The sequence below is a fragment of the Heloderma suspectum genome, chromosome 1 (genome assembly GCF_057233095.1).
Source record: "Heloderma suspectum isolate Gila_16-S chromosome 1, 16-S_ref, whole genome shotgun sequence".
In the NCBI taxonomy this organism is placed as follows: Eukaryota; Metazoa; Chordata; class Lepidosauria; order Squamata; family Helodermatidae; genus Heloderma; species Heloderma suspectum.
The window spans coordinates 322,194,665-322,220,794 of record NC_139458.1 but is presented as its reverse complement, the minus strand read 5'-3'; the positions used below and the strand labels follow the sequence as shown (position 1 = coordinate 322,220,794).

The window sequence follows — 26,130 nt, the reverse complement described above, 5'->3', positions numbered from 1 at the left end:
TAGGGGTGTGTTCCTTGGCATTAAATGGAGGTTGTTGAATTTTTCTTTTGTTTTGAACTAAGTAAACACTTTCTGTGACTTTCCTGGTTTCATATGTTTTGAAGAAGTATGTGTTTCAGTGATATAGGAGCCAATATACCTTGGCTCAAGGGTGTTGAATCGCTTTCAATTTGATGGCCGAATTCCATTTTGGAGATGTCTTGGGGGGCAGTGGTGGGTGGGGACGAAGGCAGAAGAAGAAAGGCCAAAAATGTCAGCATATTTTAGCTTAAAGCTCCTTCTGCCACTAAGTAAACCTTAGGAAAGGCATTTCAACCTTTTCAAATTGGAAAAAAAACTGCCCAGAAGACAGGAAACCACCAAATGGTTGGTGATTGGGAGAAAAGGTGTGGGGCCAGGGGAAGGAGGCTGTCAGGGTGGACACTGAGCCCATAGAATCCCAGAGTAGTTCTGATGCTGAGGAAGAGCAGTCGCTCCTTCGGGAGAGGAGCGCGCTCCTTTTTTCCCAGGACCAACAGCTGACGGAGATTCCTCCCACCCACATTCCTAGTTTAGAAAGCAGTCCAGGGAGTGACTCAGCACAGATAGCAGACTGGGGGGGGATGCGCGGCGCAGACGCAGAGAGCGGCGCCAAATGGTTCGCACTCAAAGAACGGTTGCACCCAGAGGATCCAAGGGAAAAGGGGAGGGATTCTCCCTAGTCCTTATATTCAGGGGTCTGCCAGTAATTGCCCTTCAAACAGGGACCAACTGTTCTAACTTAGGGCATAGGGATGCTGCTGCTCAGATCTAGTTGCTACCTGTAGAGCTGTTAAGTTGTAAAAGAAGAATAAAGCTTTGAAAAGAATCCCTTTGTCTGTGTCTGGACTGGGCTACTGGATTAGACTGAGAGCCCTCCAAGGAGCCCTTGACAGCTTGGTCCCCGTTCCTCTTTTTTTTTTCTCTCCTCTCTCTCTCTCTCTGATTGCCTTATGGAGGGTGCTGGGGACCCAGCGCTGCAAGCTCTGCTGCAAGAGAACTAGTTGCTCCGTGATCAGACGGCTCAACTGTCAGCGGCTGTGCAAGATCTACAGGCTAGTTTTCAACCCCCCCCCCACTTCCCCCACGCCGTAAATGCCCGGTGGCGTTGCCAGAGAAGTTTTCTGGTGAGAAAGAGCTTTTTCAGATTTTCAGGGCCCAATCAGAGCTGTACATGCGCCTTCGACCTGAGGATTTCCAGACGGAACAGGTTCGTGTGGGTTTCGTCGTTAGCCTGCTGTCGGGCATGGCAGCTAAAAGGGCTTCGGGACTTCTTCTCGCTAATGACCCCCTGCTCGGGGACTATCAAGGTTTCATGACAGCCATGGCCCGTTTTTTTCGGTGACCCCTTGCGCACACAGACGGCTTCTCGGGAGATTCGCCGCCTCTGGCAGGGTAAGGACTCAGTTTCCAGCTACGCGACTTCTTTTCGCTTGCTGATGCAGGATTTACAGTGGAATGATGCCGTGCTACTGGCTCAGTTTTTGGATGGTTTGAACGACGAGATTTTGGATGAGTTGGCACGCGCGCCCAGCCCGCCTACTTTGGAGGAGCTCATCCACACCTGCCTTCAGATAGATAGTCGACTGGAGGGGCGCTGGCAGTCCCGGTGGGGAGCCAGGGGCCGGTATTTCCCTCCTCCCATTCCCCCATGTTTCCTGCCTCCTCCCCCACCCCCCGCTCCGACGCTGGGGGCAGAGGAGACCCCGATACAGGTGGGAGCTACTTGAGCCTCGCTGCCGCCAGAGGAGTTTAAGCGCTGCCGTGCTGAGCGCCGATGTTTTCGATGTGGAAAGCTGGGGCATTTCTCCAAGACCTGCCGAGTGACATCCACTGCTCCGCTGCCTCCTCCTCCTCTCCTTCCCCCTCCTCCTCGTCCCCAGGCCTGACTAGGCTGCCCCCCAAGCCTGTTGGGGGCCTCAGTTGTGGGGGTCAGTTCCCCACTGGGTGGGTGCTTTCCCCAACCCCCCCACCCTCCCATCTGCTGTTGCATGTTCACCTCCGCTCCTCTCGGGGGGGGGGGTGGAGGCCCTGGCTTTAGTGGACTCGGGAGCGACGACCAGTTTCATGGATGAGACCTTCGCCCTTTTCCACAAGATTCCTACCCTGCCCCTTCCTGCCCCCTTGGCAGTGGAGACCATTGATGGGCGTCCTCTCTCTTCGGACGCGGTGACCTGGATTACAGTTCCGCTCGCTATGCGCACCCAGTCCCACGTTGAGCAGATTCAGTTTCACTTAGCCAAGGTTCCCTTATGCCCAATCGTGCTGGGTATTTCCTGGCTCTCTAAGCACAACCCTCAGATTTCTTGGGGACTTCAGCAAGTGGAGTTTGCGTCTCCCTACTGCCGGGAGCATTGCCTCCCGGAGGAGGCGCCAGTCCCGGCCCAGGCCTTAACCCTTTCCTCCCCCTCCTTGTCTGCTTCTGGCAGTCCTTCAGCTACCGTCATCCTCCCAGAGAAGTATGCAGCTTTTCGGGATGTGTTTGACAAGAAAGAGGCTGACCGGCTTCTCCCCCCCCCCCTTTTGACTGTGCCATTAACCTCATTCCGGGGGCGACCATCCCCGCTGGCCGGCTGTATCCGATGTCGGAGCCGGAACTTCGAGCTCTGCAGGAGTTTTTGGACACAAATCTCAAACGCGGTTTCATTCGCCCCTCCTCCTCCCCCGCCTGCGCCCCTACCTTCTTTGTGGCCAAGAGGTCTGGAGAACTCAGGCCGGTGCACGATTTCTGAAACCTAAATTCCGTTTCCATCCCTGACAGGTACCCCCTCCCCCTCATACCAGAGATGCTGGAGTGCCTGGGGCGAGCCAAGATTTTCACAAAGTTGGACCTGCGTAATGCATATAATCTCATTCACATCCGGGAGGGGGATGAGTGGAAGACCAGTTTCGGGACCCGGTACGGAGCATATGAATACCTAGTAATGCCTTTTGGGTTAGCCTGCGCCCCTCCCACTTTTTCGCGTTTTATGAATGCCATCTTCAGGGACTATTTGGACACTTTCCTCATTGTGTATCTCGATGATTTACTTATATTTTCTGAGGACTCCCAGGCCTATCAACGCCATGTCTCTGCCGTACTCCGCGAGAACCATCTTTATGCCAAGCTAGAGAAATGTGCATTTGACATAACCTCTTTGGACTTTCTTGGCTACGTTATTTCGCCTGACGGTATCAGGATGGATCCTGCAAAGGTCCAGGCTGTCCTCTCCTGGTAGGCTCCGTCCACCAAGAAGGACTTGCAATGTTTTCTGGGGTTTGCTAATTTTTACAGAAAGTTCCTGCCCAGTTTTGCTCGGCTCACTTCTCCTCTCACGGACCTCCTTAAGGGCAAGAAATCTCCTTTTCATTGGACAGCATCAGCCCAACAGGCTTTCGATGAACTTAAGAGGCTTTTCCGTTCTGAGCCGATCCTGTTACATCCCAACCCGAGGAAGCCTTTTGTAGTGCAAACTGATGCCTCTGACTTCGCGGTGGGGGCGGTGCTCTTTCAGCCTCTTCGGGAGGGCGGAGGGCTGCAACCCTGCGCCTACCACTCCCGGAAACTGACCATGTCTGAGAGGAATTATACCATCTGGGAGAAGGAACTGTTGGCCATCAAGTCTGCTTTGGAGACCTGGCGTCATCTCCTGGAGGGGGCACAACACCCAGTCGAAGTTAGAACCGACCATCGCAACCTCAAACATCTTCAGACAGCCCGTGCCTTAAACCAGCGGCAGATTAGGTGGTCGCTTTTTTTTTTCTCGGTTCCACCTTAAGATTTGCCATGTGAAGGCCTCAGACAACCTACAAGCGGATGCTCTTTCTCGTAAGCCTGAACTCCAGCCAAGGAGTGAGGAGACTTCCCCCCCTCTCTGATTCTTCCCCCTCAAGGCCGGGCGGCAGCTGCAGTGCCTCATTCTTGGGACAGGCCTGATGAGCGATCCTGGGATCCCGCGAAAAATGTGCATGCTCCGTTGCTCCTGAGGCGCTTCCACCAGCTGTACCCCTACAAACCTGGGGTCCCAGGGGAGGAGCAGGAGGGAGGGCCTCATGGGAGCGGGGATGATGTCAGGGTGGACACTGAGCCCATAGAATCCCAGAGTAGTTCTGATGCTGAGGAAGAGCAGTCGCTCCTTCGGGAGAGGAGCGCGCTCCTTTTTTCCCAGGACCAACAGCTGACGGAGATTCCTCCCACCCACATTCCTAGTTTAGAAAGCAGCCCAGGGAGTGACTCAGCACAGATAGCAGACTGGGGGGGGTGCGCGGCGCAGACGCAGAGAGCGGCGCCAAATGGTTCGCGCTCAAAGAACGGTTGCGCCCAGAGGATCCAAGGGAAAAGGGGAGGGATTCTCCCTAGTCCTTTATATTCAGGGGTCTGCCAGTAATTGCCCTTCAAACGGAGACCAACTGTTCTAACTTAGGGCATAGGGATGCTGCTGCTCAGATCTAGTTGCTACCTGTAGAGCTGTTAAGTTGTAAAAGAAGAATAAAGCTTTGAAAAGAATCCCTTTGTCTGTGTCTGGACTGGGCTACTGGATTAGACTGAGAGCCCTCCAAGGAGCCCTTGACAGAGGCATGGCCATCTATAGAATCCCAGGGGGCAGGATTTGGACCCTGGGCTTGAGTTCTGCACCCCTGTCTTAGTTGGATGGCAAATGCTGGAGCTCTGCGGACCCATTCTGCAAATGATTACTCTGACTAGACACAATTGTTTCAGTGAATCAGCAGAAATGGGCAAGTGAACAGAGTTTACAGATCTTTAAAAGTACCTTAAGCGTTGCCTGAAGTTGTCCTTTCATGACATCCAGTAACACACGAAGTAGCATCTGTTAGGAAGGGTTTGGAGTTGTTAGACTCTCCAGCCTGGTGAACTTGCCACGTATCTGAGTCTTTTCAGACAGTTTTGTAATTCAGACAAAGAAACATACAGATAAATATCTGTATACATGACTTGCCTTTGGTTTATTGAAAGAGCAGTATTTTTCATCATGGTTTTTATTTTTTATTTTTGTGTGTGAAAAAGCAGTACTTATTGGTGAGCTTCTTTTAAAGAAAACCTCCTCCCCTGAAAACATCCCTCAAAAATGTGTGCTGTCCAACAGTAACTTTTCTGTCTGCGTGTAAGGAGTTTCTTAATAAAGCTGTTTGGAAGGACAGAAGAAGTATTAAAATAACTTCAGTATTCATAAATCTTGCGGGATGGTCTGAGGTTTCCTGATTAAAGGGGAAAACGAAATACCTTGCTATGGAATGTTTGTGTTTCTGGCCCCGCAGAGTTTAGCCTGCTTCTAAAAAATGTGATAATTGTATTGGGGCCATTCCATATTGATTCTTTTTACATTGTAGTGGTGGTTTTTTTGCCTGTATTTATTAAAATAATTTGAAATTTTTCTCCTTTGTTTTGGGAGATATGGAGAGCTTGTATCTGAAGATAAGTTAACATAGGGCGCAATCCTATGGCCACTAATCAGTGGCTAGACGGCCATAGGATAGGTCACTTCCCTGGCCTCCACCCCCTCCCGCACTGCCTTGTAGGCAGTGCAGAATGCCCCTGTGCTCCGCACTTGTAAGAGGAGCGCGGAGCAGCGAAAATGGGGCGTTCCTGGGGGCGGGCCAGGGCAGGGAGAGCAGACATGCCTTTCTGACACTTCCTATGCGTTGTCTGGCATGTCCCCCCCGCTCCAACTTCCTGTGGCTAAGCAGCCAAAATCAGCTGTCTAGCTGCGAATTCAGGGCAGCTGAAGCAAAGAGGGGAAGATCCCCTCCGCACTGTGCCTGCCCTGCATTGGATAGGCGGTCGCCTCGAAGTTCAGAGGCGGCTGCCTATCCCGATAGGATTGCGCCCTTAGGGAACATCATGGCAGGAAAGTTTCCCCTCCCCTCTGTGCCCCTGAAAAACTCCTGGAGAGCAGGGGAACTCCTGAAGCAATGTGGGAGGATGCTGAGGAGAGGGGAGAATTGCCCAAAATTGAGTGGACCTTAGCAGTGCTCTGTGCTCCATACCTCATTGTTCAGGAGGATTCCTCTTCTGGGGAAGGGGTGCAGGTAGCTGCAAAGAGAGGGAGGGGGTGGGGAGCCTTCGTTCCATGATCTATCTTAATTTAAATTATCTTAGGATCCAAACCATTATTTTTAAAGCTAGTGCCTTTGTTGCAGAAGTGCATGCCTAATCTATGGCAGGCCTGTGCTGCAATGACAGATAAAGGTGGCATAGTGTTAGAAACTATGCAATTGCAACTAAGGTTGTGCAAACCACTGTGTTAGCAGTAACTTTATAGGCATGGCATGTTAATTGCTAGTAAGTGTGCCTAACAGTTGCTTTATAAAGATCAATCGTTCACAAATTATAACATAGTTTGGAGTGTGACGTATTCTCCGAGTTAGCATTTTTTTTTAAAGGAGAAGTAAGTTTCCACTCATTGTTGCTATTTTTATCATCACAATTGTTCGCACATGGTCTGCTGCAATAAGGACTACTATTCATTCATTCATTCATTCACAATATTTATATACTGCTCCACATCAGAAGATTTCGGAGTGGTGAACAATATGGTAAAAGAATATAACAGCAGGTTAAAAGAGCTGAAACATATTTTAAAAAGGCAACCCTCAACAAAGTGGAATTTAACAACCCATGGCTGGTCATGCAGGGAAGGCCTCTTGAAATAACAGCGTCTTCAGAAGGTACTGGAAGGAACAGAATGTTGGTGCTTGCCTGACCGCTAAAGGCAGGGAATTCCACAGGAAGGTGGCCACCACACTGAAGGTTCTTTTCCTGGTGGACTCCAACCGGGCCATAGGTCCACGTGGAACTATCAGGAACATGCTCTCTGATGACCTCAGTGACTGGGCAGGTTGGTAAAGAAGGAGGCGCTCTCTCAGGTATCCTGGTCCCAAGTTGTTTAGGGGTTTGTACACTGATATTAATACCTTAAACCTGGCCCAGTAGCGAATAGGCAGCCAGTGCAGTTCCTTCAGGAGAGGAGTTACATGCTGAAAAGGGACAGCCCCCGACAACAGCCGAGCTGCTGCATTCTGCAATAGCTCCAGCTTCTGGACCAGCCTTAAGGTCAGCCCAACATAGAGCACATTGCAGTAATCTAGTCTCGAGGTTACTAATGCCTGTAACACCATGGTCAAGCGATCCCTGTCCAGGAGAGGATGTAGCTGGCGAACCAGCCGAAGCTGGTAAAAGGCACTCTGAGCTGCAGCGACCACTTGGGCCTCCAGCGACAATGATGGATCTAGGGGTACACCCGGACTACAGACCTGATCTTCCAGAGGGAGTGCAACCCCATCCAGAACAGGCAATGAGCCTATCTCCCAGGCTCATTGTGGGAACCACTCACCCATAGGGCTTCTGTCTTGCCAGGATTCAGCTTCAGTTTACTGGCCCTCATCCAGCCCATTACTGAGTCTAGGCACCGATTCAGGACTTGCACAGCCTCTCCTGATTCAGATATCACAGGGAGACAGAGCTGCGTGTCATCAGCATACTGATGGCATTTAGCTCCAAATCCCCTAATGACCATTCCCAGCGGCTTCGTTAATGTTAAACAACATTGGGGACAAAATGGTACCCTGTGGCACCCCGTAGCTCAATTGCCAAGGGGCCGAGGAATAGTCACCCATTGTTACTCTCTGAAATCGGCCCCGTAGGTAGGACCATAACCACTGTAATACAGTGCCTCCAATAGCCATCCCACGGAGTCGATCCAGGAGGATACCATGGTCGATGGTATCAAAAGCCGATGAGAGATTGAGCAGAATTAACAGGGTTGCACTCCTGACCAAGGCTGGTTCAGTCCCGTAACCAGGACAAAACCCAGATTGAAATGGGTCTAGGTAATCAGTATCCTCCAAGAGTGCCTGCAGTTGGTCCTCCACGACCCTCTCAAATACCTTCCCTAGAAAGGGGGTATTTGCGACTGGGCGGTTGTTGGGTCCAGAGTGGACTTCTTCAAGAGTGGCCACACTACTGCCTCCTTAAGGACAGCAGGGACCACCCCTTCCCATAGGGAAGCATTTGTCACTCACTGGACCTACCCAGTCATACCTCCTCAGCTAGTTTTATTAGCCAGGAGGGTCAGGGATTAAGAGGGCACGTGGTCAATCACATTATTGCAAGCATCTTGTCTGCATCATCAGGCTGCAACAACTGGAACTGATCCCACAAAATTGGGCAGATGGTGGCATCAGACACCTCGACTGGTACTGCACTAACAACAGCATCAAGATTGCTGCGGAAACAAGCGATTTTGTCCTCAAAGTGCGATGCAAAAAGGTCACAGCGGGTCCTCGACAGGGCCAGAGCCCCATTTACTGGGGAAGATGTTAACAACTGCTGGACCACCTGGAAGAGCTCCGCTGGATGGCTACTTGAGGACGCGATGAAGGCAGCAAAATAAACCTTGCTGCCTGCACCGTCATGCAGTAGGCATGATTATGCACTCTAGAGCATGCTCGGTCGTCTTCACTTCGAGTCTTGTGCCATTTGCACTCTAGCCGGCGTCCAGCCTGTTTAATTGACCGTAGCTCCCCAGTATACCAGGGAGCAGAACGGGCCCCACAGTGCCGGAGAGGGCACTCAGGTGCAATCAAGTTGAAGGCCCTCCGCATCTCACAGTGAGGCTAGGGCCTCAGCTGGATCACCAGCTCTCTCCACTGGAAAATCCCCAAGAGCATTCAGAAATCCATTGGATTCCATCAGCCTCCTGGGGTGGACCATCCAAATAGGTCCCCCACCCCCGCGGTAGGAGAGTAATGCCTTAAGTTCAAATCTCACCAGGAAATGGTCTGACCATGACAATGGGGTTACTTGGAGCACCCCAATCTTCAGACTACCCATCTCACAAGTTGGAGCAAAAACCAGATCAGGGGTGTGCCCTGCTTCATGTGTTGGGCCGGTGACATACTGAGACAGCCCCATGGTTGTCATGGAGGCCATGAAGTCCTGAGCTGGAACTCCAGAGACGGCCTCAGCATGGAAGTTGAAGTCACCTAAAACCACCGTTCTGGGTTTCTCCAACACCACACTTGAGACTGCCTCTGCCAGCTCAGTCAGGGTGGATGCTGGGCAGCAGGGTGGGCGGTACACCAGCAGCATCCCCAATCTGTCTCTATGGCCCAACATCATGTGCAGCCCCTCGAGGGCCGCTCCAAGGTGGAGTGGTCTCCTGCTGATAGAGATGGAAGTTCTATGAACCATGGCAACTCCCCAGCCCTCCAACCTATGTTGGTGCTGCACTGAGTACCCAGGTGGGCAGAGCTGAGTCAGGTTGAGTCCTCCCAGCTCACCCACCCAAGTTTCAGTAATACACGCCAGGTCGGCCCTCTCATCCATGATTAAATCATGAATGAGTACGGTCTTACTGCAGACCGATCTGCAATAGCAGCACCACAAGACAGGAGGGCACAGTGGAATTGCTACCAGGTACCTGAGAGCTAGAGGAGGGGGGTAGAAGGGGAACAGTGTATGGGCCTGTGGCCCATTCTACTTTGATGTCCCAACTCCCTCCTCCTGCCGTATTTCCTTCTGCCCCTAGTCACTGGAATAGTGGTGCCTCCTCCATGGGTCCCTGTACCAGAGTTTCCTAGGCACATCCTTACCACCATAAAAATACCCACACACTCTCAACAGCCACCCACCATTCAAATATACAATCAACCATTCAACACATAAATGCCACTCATCCAGCAATCACTCCCAACCAAACTAACACAATCACAGGTTGTAATTTGTGGTTGTAACCAGCTGCTGGTCACAGTTAAGGACATCAACCAAAATAAAGCAGAGAACAAGTAAAGTGCTTATTTCTTAGCTTATTTCTCCTATTTCTATTCTAAAATATGGACTAGATTTAGTTTTTTTCTTCTAAATCTTGTGCCAGCATCTCTACCTGGGCTTTGGGGATGATGGAAGGCTGGGAAAAGCTCAGTTCAGAGATAATGGGTGGGTTTGCACGTAACAAGAAGCCACCATGGCTGAACCCAATAATGGTAGGTTGTTGGGGTGGTTGACAAGCCACTCAGAACCTATGTTTTGTCAAACACCCCAACAACCCACCCTCACATGTAACTTCAAGCTATGATGTGCTCGAATATTTAAAATGGTGGCAGCTGCTGCAATGAGAAACCCTGCAGGGAAATTCACCCACGACGGCTTCTTGTTACGTGCGAATGAAGTTAGTGTCACACTGTTACATTTAAACAGAGTTCATGGTTTAATGATGACATCGTTGCTTCACTCTTTTTCTGAGCACCGTCCCTTAAATACCAACCCTATCTTCATATATATATATATATATATATATAGAGAGAGAGAGAGAGAGAGAGAGAGCGCACAAGCAAGCATGCATCTGGGGAAGTTATATTAACATAGCACAGAGCTCTTTCACAAATTGTACTTAGAAGAACACTTTTTAGTTTCAGATGATGTCAATTGCAAATGTTGTTAATATAAGCCATTTTAAAATCAAAATGTGCAAACTTTTAAATGTATTTATTGCAAACAATACATAAATAAATAAACAGGATTGCCTAGAATCAATGGTTGTTTTGCTATTTACTTCCATTAGATGTAGATTTTATGTTGTTTACGCTAATAAGCCTGTTTTTTTCCTTTAGCAGCTCTCTTGAACAAGGTTATGTTTTTTACATCTCTGAGTTTAAAAAACCATTTGGGGGTTAGACAAGGAGAAGTAGTGAGCAAAACCATCATGTTAAACCCCCATATAATTTACTGCCTCTCCTGTAGGCACGTGTAGCACTCTCTTCAGAGGAGAGTCCAAGGGTGGAATCCTGTGCATGTTTAGACAGAAAAAAAGTCCTATAACTCCCGATGTTGGGAGTTGTAGGACTTTTTTTTCCTGTCCAAACATGCACAGGGTAACACCCAAAATGGCTTATTCTGGAAATTTAATTTTCTTATTCTGCCAGTTTTCTAAATACTAGAGCTATCGTTGACAACATTTTAGATTGGAACTACGGGACAAGATTTCAGAGCCCTGCTTCATGGTGACTTTATTTAGAGCAGGGGTGGGCAACTTGTGGCCCTCCAGGTGTTTTGGCCTACAACTCCGATCCACCTTCACCATTGGCTATGCTGGCTAGTGCTGAAGGAGCTGTAGGCCAGGGCCATAAGTTGCCTACCCCCAATTTAGAGGCTGTGGACCAGTCAGTATCTGTTTGTCTTATTTCTCATCTGTAAAATGAAAATAATAGTGGCTTATACAATTTTGTTTTGAGCGCCAATGAGGTAAAGCTTGTATTGCCTCCTTATGCATTAAAGTTTTGATTAAGCACCCAAACATTGAAGTAAGTTCTTTTGAAATAAGTAGGATGTTCTCCGAAGTATGTATGTAAATACATATGGTGTCAAGGTATATAACAAATGATAAATATAACGACAATGCATTATCTGTCTTCTTTTTTCAGATATCAGGCATGGGTCTATTTTGCATCTGTCTTTCAAGCCATGTCTTGTGGTATCCACTACTTGGCCTCTGTCTTCTTGGCAGTTACTCCAAAATTTGTATGCATTGTCCCTGGAAATGTGAGTAGCATTCTTATTTACAATTCCTCTAGTTCAAGAATAGAGGATGCCTGGACATTCTGGACATCAGCACAAAGCTACATCTTGGTGCAGCTGGAAAATGGGGACATTTGGGAACTTAACCAGTGCAGCAGGTCCAAACGAGAAGACACTTTGGAATTTACTTATGAATATAGTGGCAACAAGACTGATTTCCTGTGTACTGATGGATTCATCTATGACCAGACCAAATGGCAGAGCACCATTGTTACAGAATGGGATTTGGTCTGTCAGCGGGAATGGCTGGCCAAACTAACGCAGCCAACGTTTATGCTGGGAGTCCTTTTGGGAGCTGTGATCTTTGGAGATATTGCTGACAGGTACAGTACTGAATTTGCCTAAGCTAGCTTGGAAACTCAGGTTCAGCTCCCTGCTCACCCAAAAAGCTGACTTCGTAACCTTGAGATAGTATTGGCCGTGTTTGGACAGTCGCGCGGGGGGGGGGGGGGAACCCGCCGTGGCTTCTTTTTCCTGACCTGTGCGTGCTGCGTGTGGAGCCACCATTTGCATAATTACTGCGACACTGTGTGGGTTGCTGTGTTGTCCAAACCCAGCACAGTGTGTGGCAGTGGTGGCTTCTTCCCTACCCCCAAACCCATGGCTTGTAGTAAGAAGCCACCCCCACTGTGCACCATGCCAGGTTTGGATGACAGAGCAACCTGTGCAGTGTTGCAGGTAATTATGCAAATGGCGGTCACATGTGTGCCATGCATGGGGACAGGGGAAGAAGCTGCAGTGGCTTCTTTTCCCTCCATGATCGTCTGAACCTGGTCATTATATATGCTGCCCAGAGTTCCTTGGATCAATGAGTAAGTGAACTTGTTGGTCTGGTTTGCACATAGTACTAACCCATGTTATGTTGAATTCTGGGTTGTTGTGATGTGTGAATATGGCTGCGCTAACAAACCATGGTTCATTCATTATGAAAAACCCAGAAAGAGAACTCATGGTTTGTTGTTGGGTTGTGAAGTTGTTATGTGTGAACCCAGAACTGTAGGTTGTTCATAGCTTGTTTCATCAGGCTATAGAGGCGGCGGGCAAGTGGTCAAAAAATCCCAGCAATTCTGTATGCCAGTACTACAGCAAAGCAAAGATATTTGGGATACAGGGAGGCAATGGGTTAAGGAGGAGGGAAAGAAACAACCCAGGGTTTGAGAAAACAGCCCACCCTTGATGTCCACCCAACAAACCCTGGGTAGGGCAACAAACCATGGGTTAAATAAACCGTGGGTTAGCGTTATCTGCAAACCAGATTGTTGTCACCTGGCCCCTAATCCTAGAGCTCCTGCATCAGGCACCTTCTCCTTCCAGACCCATCTTGTCTACATCCCTCAGTGAGCCTTTGCTCTCAGGACCAATACTGTTTATCTGTCTGCACCTCACATTTGGGCTTGCTTTGAAACTTGCTGCCAGGCAAACAAAGAAAGCTTAGCTGTGTGGTATAGCACATACCTGGTATCTTATTTAAACCAGGCCCATGGTGGCCATTAATTGTGCAGTGTTAGCATGCCAGCACAGTGCCCCCCTGGGCTTTAGTGCCCCCCTGGTGTCCTGGCGCCACAAGTGCAGGCAAAGCAGCCTGTGCATGGAGCAGCCACAGCACTACATGGGTAAGTTCTCCTTGCCTGCTCCGTGCCACATTTAAATTGGCCTTGGGCTTTCTAGGCCTATGGAACTCGCGTGCCCTCGCTCAACTGTCTGCAGGACTTCTTCCCTGCTGGCCTTTCCTTACCTGCTGGAGCAGCAAGGCTGGGGATTAGTAGAAAGAAGTAGTGTGCTGATAATACTGTAGCATATATTACAGACCACTATCATGCAACGCTAGAGATGTGAAGGACTGGGAAAAAACCCAGGTTTTTTTTCCCAAGAACCGTTTTTGTTTTTTTCTGAAAAATGGAATAGTTTTGGATTATGAAATATTTTCTTTTAGAATTTAAGACATGGGGTTTATATATTCTTACCAAGCCTTTACTCCCCCCAAATGATTTCTAAAAACTACATAATAAGAAGACTTTTATAGTAAGACTAGAGATGTAAAATGTCTGGAAATAATTAAGCCATCGGGAATTTTTTTTTAATCCTCTCTGTAAGATTCTCAGCATAGTTATTTCTTCTATTTCTTATTAAAATTATTGATCCCTTGTATCTTTCACTGATAGACATTTTGGGATGCTCCAAGTCATGCTCAGTTTCCCAACATGTGAATAGTGTCACCACATCATAATATGGAAGAAAATGTACATTCTTGATTGTTTCGTTTTTGTACTACAGAGTCCTGTGTTTCTGGACTTGTCTTCCTCTGTCTCCAGTTCTTCCTGCTTCTTCTGGCTTCTAGGATGATTCAGATGTTTCAGGGACTACTTGCTGAAGTTCCCTCTGGTCAGACATAAACTAGGAATCTAAAATATGTTATATATAACTTAGTTTGCTCATAAAGTTAATCATGTTTGGTGTATTAAATCTTAAAAGTACAGTTTATTCAGACAATAATTACAAACGTATTAACTGAGTTCACTTTTTAAAGTTTTCAAATATAATGAGCAAACCATGTTAAACATAATATAACTACAAGAATAGAAAAGCTGCTTTACATTCCTAAAGCAGCCTTCCTCAACCTGGTGCCCTACAGATGTTTTGGACTACACTGGCCAGCATTCCTGACCACTGACCATCCTGCCTGAGGCTGATAGGAGCTGAAGTCCAAAATATCTGGAGGGCACCAGGTTCAGGAAGGCTGTCCTAAGGCGACAAAGTGACTGTAGATCTGTAAAGAGTGCTTAAAGAATAAGTATTGCTTATTTTTCCATTTTCCCTCAATTTCAGTTTTTTTCTGAAAAAAACAGGGTTTTCCATGGCTTCAGAATTTCTCAAATTTTGCATCTCTATGTGACACAGAATGGGGTTAACATCGTGTTATCTGTAAGCCAGAAATTCATAATGTTTTCTTTTCCATTCAGCTTGTTGGTATTAGCCTCTCCTCCATTGATAAGGTATAGCATGTTCGGCTTATCTAGCAGATTTACATGGTTTTTGTCCTTGAGGTAAAAACTGATGGGTCTCTATTCCGTGTCCCGGAGAATGTATTCATCTAAACATATTTTTTAATTAGTCTAAACAATATCCATGTTTTTAAAATTAAGTATATAGCTTGCCTACATAAATTTAAGTATATAGCCTGGTGAGTTCAGGAGAGGTAACTCTGTGTAAAATCAAGTGTTTAAAAAAAACACCTTAAAATTTCAGCAGGGGAGTTAAATTAAATGCTCTCTCCTACTGCAGTCAGATGTAGAAGTTGGATTTAGAAGTATATAACATTGGCTGTATTGTGGCCTGCCAATTAATTAATTAATTAACTAACTAACTGCTTATTGCGCTATCCTATGCTATCTTTTGTTGTTGTTGTTGTTCAGTCGTTCAGTCGTGTCTGACTCTTCGTGACCCCATGGCCCATAGCACGCCAGGCCTTCCTGTCCTCCCCTCTCTCCCGGAGTGTGCTCAAGTTCATATTCATTACATCGGTGATGCTATCTAGCCATCTCATCCTCTGCCGTCCCCTTCTCCTTTTGCCTTCAATCTTTCCCAGCATCAGAGTCTTTTCCAGGGAGTTTTCTCTTCACATTAGGTGGCCAAAATGTTTGAGTTTCAGCTTCAGTATCTGTCCTTCCAATGAGCACTCAGGGTTGATTTCCTTTAGGATGGACTGATTTGACCTCCTTGCAGTCCAGGGGACTCGTAAGAGTCTTCTCCAGCACCACAGTTCGAAAGCATCGATTCTTCGGCACTCAGCCTTCCTTATAGTCCAGCTCTCACAGCCATACATTACTACTGGAAAAACCATAGCTTTGATTATACGAACCTTTGTCGGCAAGGTGATGTCTCTGCTTCTTACTATGCTGTCTAGGTGTGCCATAGCTTTCCTCCCAAGGAGCAAGGGTCTTTTAATGTCATGGCTACAGTCACCGTCTGTGGTGATCTTGGAGCCCAAGAAAGTAAAATCTGTCACTGCTTCCATTTCTTCCCCTCCTATATGCCAGGAAGTGATGGGGCCAGATGCCATGATTTTAGTTTTTTTAATGTTGAGTTTCAAACCAGCTTTTGCACTCTGCACTTTCACCCTCAACAAGAGGCTCTTGAGATCCTCTTCGCTTTCCGCCATTAGGGTGGTATCGTCTGCGTATCTGAGGTTGTTGATAATTCTCCCGGCAATCTTAATTCCGACCTGTGATTCATCCAACCCCGCGTTTCTCATGATGTACTCTGCATATAAGTTAAATAAGCAAGGCAACAATATACAGCCTTTTCGTACTCCTTTCCCAATTTTGAACCACTCGGTTGTTCCATGTCCGGTTCTTACTGTTGCTTCTTGACCCTCATACAGGTTTCTCAGGAGACAGTGGTCTGGTACTCCCATCTCTTTAAGAATTGGCCACAGTTTGTTGTGATCCACACAATCAAAGGCTTTAGCGTAGTCAATGAAGCAGAAATAGATGTTTTTCTGGAATTCTCTCGCTTTCTTCATGATCCAGCGAATGTTGGCGATTTGATCTCTAGTTCCTCTGCCTCTTCGAAACCCAGCTTGTACTTCCGGTAGTTCTCGGTTCACATGCTGCTGAAGCCTAGCTTGTAGGATTTTGAGCATCACCTTGCTGGCATGTGAAATGAGCACAATTGTACTTGGACATAAGTCCCACTGTGTCCCCACTATTCTCAGGTAAATGGCAGAACAACAGTGGGAGAGGGCTATTGCATTCATACACTGCTTGTGGGGTTGCCAGAAGCTTCCGGTTGACCACTGTGGGATACAGGATGCTGTGCCAGGCGGGATTTTGCTATGTTGTAGCACGGCTGCTCTTACATTCGTAAAGGCACAATCCTATGCATGTTTAGACAGAAAAGGTCCTACACCTCCCAGCATTTCCCAACCAGCATGACTGGCTAGGGAATGCTGGGAGTTGTAGGGCGTTTTTCTGTCTAAACTTGCATAGGATTGCACCCCAAGTGTGTATAGGATTGCAGCCTATCAAGTCAATATTGTACATGTCTATTCAAAAGTAAACTCCACTGAGTTCTGAAATTTTAAAAAATGTAAAACTCATTGTGAGTCTATAAAATGAGTCTATAAAATGAGTCTGTAAAATGAGTCTGTAAAATGAGTCTGTAAAATGAGTCTATGAAATGAGTCTATGAAGTGAGTCTATGAAATGATGACAATTCTTTCATTTAAAAAGAGATTAATATAAATCTGTTCTATCCCACTTCTTGTGGCTGTTTCCATTCTGTCCTGGAAGTATAGAAATATCAACATACAATCTAGGACTCTTGTGGTAAAGTATATTAACTGTAAGTGTAGCATTGATGGGACTTCCTTTTTTGTCTCCAGGTAATGCACACCCCCAAGTTAGAAATGGTTTTCTAATGCTGCGCTTGCAATATTTATCATTACGACTGTTTTTGTATTGCATTCCACAGGATGGGGAGACGGTACGTCATGTGGCTTACAAGCACTGGCCAGTTTATATTTGGCATCGCAGTGGCATTCACATTTGACTACACTAGTTTTGTTATAGTCCGTTTCCTCCTGGCGATGGTAAGAACCCAAGTTTACTCTATTTTTCAAGCAAAACATTTTCCTTTAAAGGCTCCTTTATTATTAACCATCCAAAAATGCCCTGTAGCTGTAATCTCCAAACTACTTAATCTAGGGCACTTGGATTTAAATTAAGTTGGTTTCAGTGGGGTTTCAGTGACACTAAAATGATTTGAACCCAACTGCTCCATTTGAAAGCCATAACCCAGGAGCTTCCGAATATTCTGGGAATATTGCCTACCACTGTTTTATATCAATCAGCCTTTAATAGATACAGGCACAATCCAGCCAAATTTAATCATTTCAAAACCCCATTGATTCAAAGTGGGAGAGTTAAGCATATGCATCTCTCTCCACCCTTCTTTTAATCAATGGGACTTACGTACTAAGTATTTTGTTACTGATATATACTTCTATCCCTCATTTTGGCAAGGATTCAGGGCAGTGAACATGGGCTGCCCTGTTTATTTTTTTGTCTTTTTTTCTCTCTATACAACAACTTTGTGAGGTGAACTAGGCTTAGAGAGAGTGATTTGGCCCAAAGCCACATTGTGAGTTCCATGGCTGACGAGAGATCTGAATCCAGATCTCCCTGGTCCCAGTCTATGTACTTTATCCCACTGGCGCTCTTTGGCTGGATTATGTCTCATATTTGTATCATATGCTATTGCTTCATTTGTTCTTCGATTACTACTTCCCTCTTTATCACAGATCATGTGGACTTCTTGGAATTCTGAGCCTTAAACAACTGACCATCTATTTTTACTTTTGTCATAGAGGGAGACTCAACTGAAGCCATTTTCTTTTTTCTGTTTTTTTCCCCCCTCTCAGGTGTCAAGTGGCTATCTGGTTGTAGTGTTTGTTTATGTGACTGAATTTATTGGCATAAAGGCTCGCACGTGGGCATCCATGCACGTCCATGCCTTTTTTGCAGTGGGAATCATGGTTGTGGCCCTGGTAGGCTACTTGGCACAGACCTGGTGGGTCTACCAGATATGTCTTTCCATAACAACTCTGCCCTTTGTCTTGTGCTGCTGGATGCTCCCAGAGACGCCGTTCTGGCTGCTCACAGAGGGAAGATATGAAGAAGCACAAAAAGTAATTAATGTAATGGCACGATGGAATAAAGTAAGCACTCCTTGTAAAATTTCTGAACTGTGTTCAGCCCAAGATGATCTTGTCAGTAGCAGAACGGGTGATAATGACAATTCTCCCGTGAAGAAGCACACCATCTTAGATCTGTTTCGTAACTGGCACATTGCAAGAAGGACAATTACAGTCTGGCTGGTTTGGTTCACTGGGAGTTTAGGATATTATGTATTCTCCCTCAGTTCCGTGAACCTTGGAGGCAATGAATATTTAAATCTGTTTCTCATAGGTAAATATTGTTTGATGTAACTTATTGTAATTGCAACAGAAATACAATCCTACCTGGGTTTTGTTTTGTTTTTTGTAAATATCTAGTGATTGTCACCATCACCAGTTACTTCCAAACTCTGGCCCTTATTCATACATGCACTTTACAGTGATAGCCATTTCAAAGTTAGCGTTTCACATAAATAGTGCGCCAGGTAATGCTGGCTCCATGTGTTACATTTGGAGCAGTACCGTGCCCATGAGTGGGGGTGGGCTGGCCATCTTGGGATATTCCAGGCCCCTCCAGAATGTTCAGCTTTCCTTAAGTATCTAGCTCTTTTTCTTGTGCAGATATAAGGAGAAATGTGTGGGCTGAATTCTTCCCCATTGCTCACTAAGATTAAATAACTGTGCATGCTAGGCTATCTGTATTTATATTCTGGCTGTCTTGCACTGTTTCTCCACCTCTTGAGGTCCCTCACCACAAAATGTCTGGCTATAGTCCTGGTTTCAAGCAGCTACTATTTGCATGTGTTGATTGGCCCTCATTTAAGGCTGGTTTACACAATTGTATTTTAGAAATCCTGCCCAAACAAATCAGGCCTGCTGCGCACATGACCTAGTGTGTGTGATGAGGGTGTGCATGTGTACATCCATGTGCATGAATGTCCAATTCCCCACATCCTTCCCTTCCTCCCCTGCTCACCTTGTCTAGGAAGGCTGCAGGTTTAAAAAACATATTGTGAAGGGTGCTTTAAAAAACTAACTATGGTATGGCAGGAATCTTTTTGGGGTAACCTTTTAACAACTGGGAAACGTGGTTAATAATAGCTTGTGTTTATGTAGATCACTTCTTCTAAATGTTGAATGTATTTCCCATTCATTACCTTTAATAATCTGTCCAAATCTGTAAGGTAGGCCAAGTCTTATTATCGCCATATTGCAGATGAGCAGGACTGAGGCATAGGGGCTTGCCTAAGGCCACAGTGAATTTATGGCTGGACCAGGGAATTTTTTGTGCAAATATATGGTCTTAACTACTATGCCTTGTCTGATCCTTTTAGTTAAACAGAGCCATTTTTACAGAGAGCAAATCAATAGAGCCGTGTCTTTACATATTTTAAGGCGTTTTATGTGAATTCTCTAATGGCAGGTGCTGTGGAGCTTCCTGCATACGTCATTGCTTGCATAGGACTGGACAAACTGGGGCGAAGGAACACGTTGATCCCATTCCTCCTATCGAGCGCAGTAATGTGTGCTGCAGTAATGCTGATACCTCAAGTGAGTGACTCAGGGGCATCCAGAGGCAAGGGGATCTAGTCATGACATCAGTGATACTGTCTGTCAGGTGTAATTCAGTTGTGAAAGGTTACCAATACACATTCAGCTTGAATGATTATACCAATGTAGCTGGCCTCAGTACAGCCAGAATGCCTTTAGAAATGCTCTAATTGTCCCCAGTTCCACCCTGTTCCATCTCCTTTTGGTCGATGTTGTGTCATATGAGGCCACGTTTACTGACAGTGACTCGTGTCAACATTGCAGCAGTTCTGGGATGGCCTCCTGGTGTGGCTCATAAAATTGCTGTTGTAATTGTAAACTGATAACGTGGCATAAAGAACTAGGCCGTGGAAATTTGTAGCTAATACTGGCAATATTCCATTTATGAGATCAGTATGTTGCTAATATAATATTCCTTCCCAACATGAAACTATGTATATGTTTAGATGGATTCCAGAGGGGATCCAGGAAATTACAGGGCAGTTAGCAGCTGTTCTGGATAAATGGGTAAAATGCATTACTAAAGATGAATTTAACAAGCATATAAAGGGACACGTCTTGCTGAAGGAGAATCAACATGGCTTCTACAAAGGTAAAGACAAAGCTGGAATTAAAAGAAACCCTGACCGTTATCTACTACGGACTATTATATATGCAATAGGAATGTTCCGTAATGTTTATAAAATAACCAGGCTTATAATCTGAATTCTTATACATAGGTAGAAAACTGACCAGAGAGGAGTCCATTCTCCCCATGCTTTATAAATGTTGTTTCTTCTTAACAGGATTTCAACATTCTAATTATTTTAGCAAATATGGCTGGAAAGTTTACAATAGGCGTTGCATTCGGCCTTATTTATCTGTATACGGCAGAGCTATATCCAACAGTTGCACGGTAAGATGAACACATTTTTTCCTTATAATTAGAATTATGTTCCATAGCTCTGCTATGAGAAAGTTTTCTGCTACAGCAGTATCCAACTGAAATGGACGGTCTGCTTACTCCTCAGGTCCCTTGCTGTTGGAAGTGGGAGCATGATGTGCCGAGTAGGGAGTGTGGTAGCACCATTCTGTGTCTATCTGTCAAGTGTTTGGATCTTTATGCCACAGGTAAGTGCCTCGTCTAATTGCACCATCAAAATGGACTACACTAGTAATGTATGGGATAGCTAGCTGTGGCCACTGCCATCATCTGAGCTGGCCTATCCCTGGCTTGAGGCCTATGTTTATATATCTTTTCTTCTTTGTGTTTAACTGCATGACTTACCTTGATTCAATCAGGGTAGGTTCTGCTATTCTTTATTCAGATGTTTAATTCTAGTCAGGGCATAGTGCATTGCTGAGTGCTGTGACTGCACTAGGCAAGTGATTTGAGAATTAATTTTCCTAAGGGAACAATCCTGTCTGGATCGACGGTAGCCTCTGAGCTTGGGGGCGACCACCTATCCAGTGCAGGGCAGGAGGAGTGGTGAGGAGCGGATCTCTTCCTCACTCCCCCCACCTGGCTTTCGCAGCTAGACAGCTGATTTCTGCTGTCTATCCGCGGAACCTTGGAGCACAGGAAGCGGCAACCGGACGACACATAGGATGTGTCGTACCAGCATTTCCGACCTCCCCGCCCCCAGGAACACCCCATTTTCTCTGCTCCGTGCTGCTCCTTCGAGCATGGGGCTGATCCATGCTGCCTACAAGGTGGTGCAGGAGGGCGTGGGGCTTGGTTCTCAGGGAACTGACCTATCCTATGGCCATCTAGCCGCTGATTAGCAGCCATTGGATTGCGCCCTAAGAGTATTGGCCTTCCTTTAAAATACAAAAGGATGTGTCTAGTCCTTCTTGCAAGAGGGATGTGAAAGTATGCATGTAGCCCTTGCTGCAGTCTCAGAGGCTTAAAGTAACTCGCTTTTTAAACATTTCTTATTCTCAGGGCAGTTTGCACAATAAAAAATGAAACAAATATTTAAAAGGTATCTCTTACAAGGGAAAGACCAGGTGGAGAAAGGGAGCACATGCCGAAGCACACTGTGACAGAGTTGGCAAGTGGGCCAGATAAAAGAAAGCACAGGCCCAGATGCGGCCTACAAGGCATATGTTCCCCACCCCAGGGAGCTTGGTCTGATCCAGCAAGGCAGTTCTTACATTTTTCTTTTCTGTTTCTCTTTGGTTTGCTTTCTGGCCAAGTTACTGGGGTGTATTTGTAAATATTCAGTGTTACACAGATGAGAACAAGACATTTGTAATGAGAGGGGCCATAGCTCAAAAGTAGCTATTTATAAAGGCCTAGATTCAACCCCTGTCATCTGGGCTGCGGGAGATCTCTGCCTGACTTTGACAAGCTACTGCTAATTGAAACGGATAGCATGGGGCTAGATGGACCAGTAATCTGACTGTATAAGGCAGCTTTGTATTCTCAAGTGGAGCAGCCTTCCTTAACCCTTCCAGATGTGTTAGACTACAACTCCCAGGTTCCCCCAGGATGGCTGGGGAATGTTAGGAGTTGTAGTCCAACACATCTGGGGGGCACCAGGTTGGGGAAGGCTGAAGTAGAACAACAATGAACAATAAATGTGAAAAGGTGCCCTAGAAGAGTGCTGGAACAAACATGCACTGTAACCCCCGTGAACAAGATTTGCTGTGAGCAAATCTACAATAACTTCAGTTTCACCACGGATTAAAACAAAGTAAGATCTTCTTACTATCATTATCAACATTAACACCATTGGGCACAAGCTCATCAAAATTAAATACTTTTAATTTGCTAAAATATATATTAAAAACTTTATCAAAAGATAGAATAAACTGGTCCTTTGCCCCAAATGGATTACAGTGTTTATAGAAATAAATTTGTTCATACAAATTATTGATTTTTTTTTAATCACTGATTACAAATGTTACTTATTTGTATAATAGAGCTATGCCAGATTGTTGAACTTGGACAGTTTTAGTGGCTTTTGAGATAGGCAAAAGGCCCCTTGGAAAACTCCTACCTTACAGCATAATCCTATGTATATATACTCAGAAGTAAGTCCCACTGAGTTCAATTATGCTTACTCCTAGGTAAGTGGGTATAGGATTGAAGCCTCAGGGTGCAATCCTATGTATGTTCAGATGGAAATAAATCCTACAACTCCCAGCATTCCTCAATTGGCATTGTGGGATGCTGGGAATTGTATGATGTATTTCTGTCTGAACTTGCATAGGATTGCACCCTTAGTGATCTTTTCCACTTTTTCATGCCTGTCTAAGCTCAGAGACACCGACGCTTCAGCACCATTTTCTTCTTCACAACCAGTTAGGGATCACTTAGTGAATGTGATGACATCATGGTGCCATGTAGCTAATTGGATGTGGTTACTTGAAACAACTTTGAAGGCAAGCCAAGCCAAGCCCTTATGTTGCCTTCTCTTTGAATGGAGGAGAACAGAAAATTAATTCTGCTTAGAAAGCGAACAGGGGCAGCGCTCTCTGCCTTGCCACACTGCACTGATGGCTTCATTGGCTGCCTGTGCCACATAGCTGGACTTTTTCCTTGATCCGTTTCTTGTTGCATGTAGTTATACATAGGTATTGTGGCAAAATGGGTCTGGGCATCCCACTGAAAATGGGGCAGAATCCATATTCAAATATACATCACCATCAGTGTTCTTTCTCAACTGCTTACAACTGGACCAGGGCGAGGGAACTCTCATAACAGTGGTGTTTGCAGTGTTCCTTCTTCCCTTCCCAACATTCATCCCCTTGCAAATACTTTCACACCCTTTCTCAAAGAGAGATGAAAAGATCACCAAAGTGGTGGTAAAAGTGAAAGGGTTTGTGAAAAATGCCACTCCCTTCTCAGCATAATACTAATAATTAAGCTCCTCTGCGCCATTGTAACAATAGTAATTAAAGTATCTTGCTTCACTTTTCATTGCAGTTTTAACACCCCCACTTGCATAAAATTTTGTTTTCTTCTAGTTGATTGTTGGAATCATGGCTTTTGTGAGTGGATTGTTAACACTGACGCTGCCAGAAACTCTGGGAAAACCGCTGTCAAATACCTGGGCAGAAGCTGCACAGCTAGATAATCATGTCAACAAAGACAGCGGTTCAGAAAAAACTCTCTCAGCACAGAATGGCGCAGCATTGGATAAAATTGAGATGCTGAACCAAGAGGCACATGGCATGGATGGATAAGGTTGTCCCTTTTGTTTTAGCTACCATGTATTTTACTGAGTTCCTTTATTTGCAACATCCTTTATTTGCATACCACACCTCTTGCCTTCCCAACAAGGGAAACAACAGAACTAGAGCCTCATAGAATATATTTTTGGAGTTGTTCCGAAGCATCTTTTAATAACTGGAGTGAGTCATGTTAATTTTAAACTATGTTTTCTGAGATTCATTAAGAAAAACTTCATAACATTTCTCTTTCATATTTCCTGCTGCCTTTTCAGGCACCTCATTTTAAAATCCCCTGTCAATAACTCTTATGTTGACCACAACAACCACAGGAAACTGTGAACTGATATCTTTATCTTCCTAGGGATTTAGATAGCACAGGACAATATTCATGTTATTGTAGTGTTTCTTAGTAAATGGAAGATGCAGAATTACATTTTCTAAGCTTTTGTCTCATTACTTAGGAAAGTCATCACTTTTAAAAAAATAACATCCAGTCCGCAGACTCTGATGAAGACAGTCTAAACTTGTACAATGTGCAAATAGTACATATGCTCGTTGAATGCCAAAGGGATTATGTGTAACTGAAACGAAAGATTGTTGGCTGACTGTATTATTAGTAATACCTGTCTAGCACAGATAAAAAACCAGACTCTCTTAAAAATCACACTCCAGAAATCTCTTCCCTTTAGTTCCATGTACAATGACTAGATAATTTATTTAATGAGGCCTTTAATAAATATAATAAATAAATAAATATTTCAATTAAAAGCTTTGACTCTTGACATGAACACACTGCTCTACAAGTTTGGGAGAAAGGTGTATGGATGCTTAAAACCTAATGGATGCTTAAAATGCTTAAAACTAAGGATGATCAGGGATATTCTGTTTCTCAAGTCATACAATCCCGATTGTGTTTAATGTGCCCTAGGAGTAATATTTTGCACTACCATGTGCTTGAAGACCAGAAAAACCAATGAACAAAATCATAAGAGCAGTTTATGTACAGAACTGTATTTGCTGCAGATAGTATCTATTGGAGCAAATAACAGCTTTGGGGTGACTTTCAGTGGGCAAAATGGCACAGGTTAACCTGTTCCTCTCCTTGTAGTGTTTTCCAAGTCTGGATTGGGTCCCCCGAGGTTGCTTTTATTAATAAAGTAACATGGCAGGTCCTAAGAATGTTACTTTAGAAGCACGATCAATGCAATATGAAGCTTGGCCCTGAGGAGTCTCATTACTACACACGGTTGAAACAGAAGACATGGCTCTTGGTGTGTGCCTAAAGCCAAGGATGTGCTTGAGCACTTTGCAGATCGGAGGCCCAAGTCGCCAGACCACAGGTCTTTAGCCCCATGGCTGAGATTGCATAGCTGTTGAATGTTTTCATATATACATATCAATTTATTCTTAGGAGTAGAGACCTGCGGCAGCATCCAGTGGTGTCATTCTGCAAACTCAAATAGCACTAGTGGAGCTCTGCTGAATATTTCCATCGGGCAAGCAGTTGGACAATGGGTTGCACAAGAGTTATGTACAACGGGTTGCACAACAGGTTTCACAAGCATAATGTACAGCCGCTTCCATATCTGTTTGCACACATGTAACTTTAGTTGGGTTCTAGTCTGGTGCAAGGTTCAGAACCTAGTTTCCCCTAGCGCAACATTGTTTGCGCTAACAACACAGTTGAATACTGCCTTGAGAACAAAGCTCCTTGGCCGTTCCTCAAACTTCTGCTGATTCAATTGCTTATCTTGATGCTTCTGCAGTTCTCCTACAATTGATGTCTGTTTCTGCTGGCAATGCAACGTCCCCAGCTGTTCTTGCAAGAGAAACTCGGGTTGAGGGGAATTTATTTACTGATTTTAAACAACTTAGATCCTGATCTCCCCTCCTCCCCCAAAAAACTTGAAGCTGCTAGCAACAAGGAAATATACGTACAATAAAACCAAATCCAGAATATGCATTAAGCCAGCCTTCCCCCTATCTGCTGCCTGCTAGATGTATTGAATTCCAATTCCCATAATCCCCAGCTGGCTATGGAAATTGTGTTCCAACACATTTGGAGGGCAGTACTGTAGGTAGGAGTAAGGCTGCATTAAACAATCATCTGGTGCCCCCAGTCTCATTCTTTGGTTCCCACAGTTATTCCCTG

At 45.4% G+C, this 26,130-nt stretch overlaps 1 protein-coding gene across 1 annotated transcript in view; it reads left to right on the top strand.

Moving 5' to 3' along the window:
- Positions 1-24,742, top strand: part of SLC22A16 (solute carrier family 22 member 16) — a 33,108-nt gene extending 8,366 nt beyond the window's left edge. Inside the window, exons 2-8 of the mRNA XM_084831386.1 lie at positions 11,437-11,913; positions 17,063-17,180; positions 18,012-18,558; positions 19,690-19,817; positions 20,603-20,712; positions 20,828-20,927; positions 23,772-24,742. Coding sequence (XP_084687512.1) covers positions 11,437-11,913; positions 17,063-17,180; positions 18,012-18,558; positions 19,690-19,817; positions 20,603-20,712; positions 20,828-20,927; positions 23,772-23,990 — 1,699 coding nt within the window. The 3' untranslated portion in view covers positions 23,991-24,742. The remainder of the gene's footprint in view (positions 1-11,436; positions 11,914-17,062; positions 17,181-18,011; positions 18,559-19,689; positions 19,818-20,602; positions 20,713-20,827; positions 20,928-23,771) is intronic.
- Positions 24,743-26,130: the final 1,388 nt, after the last annotated feature.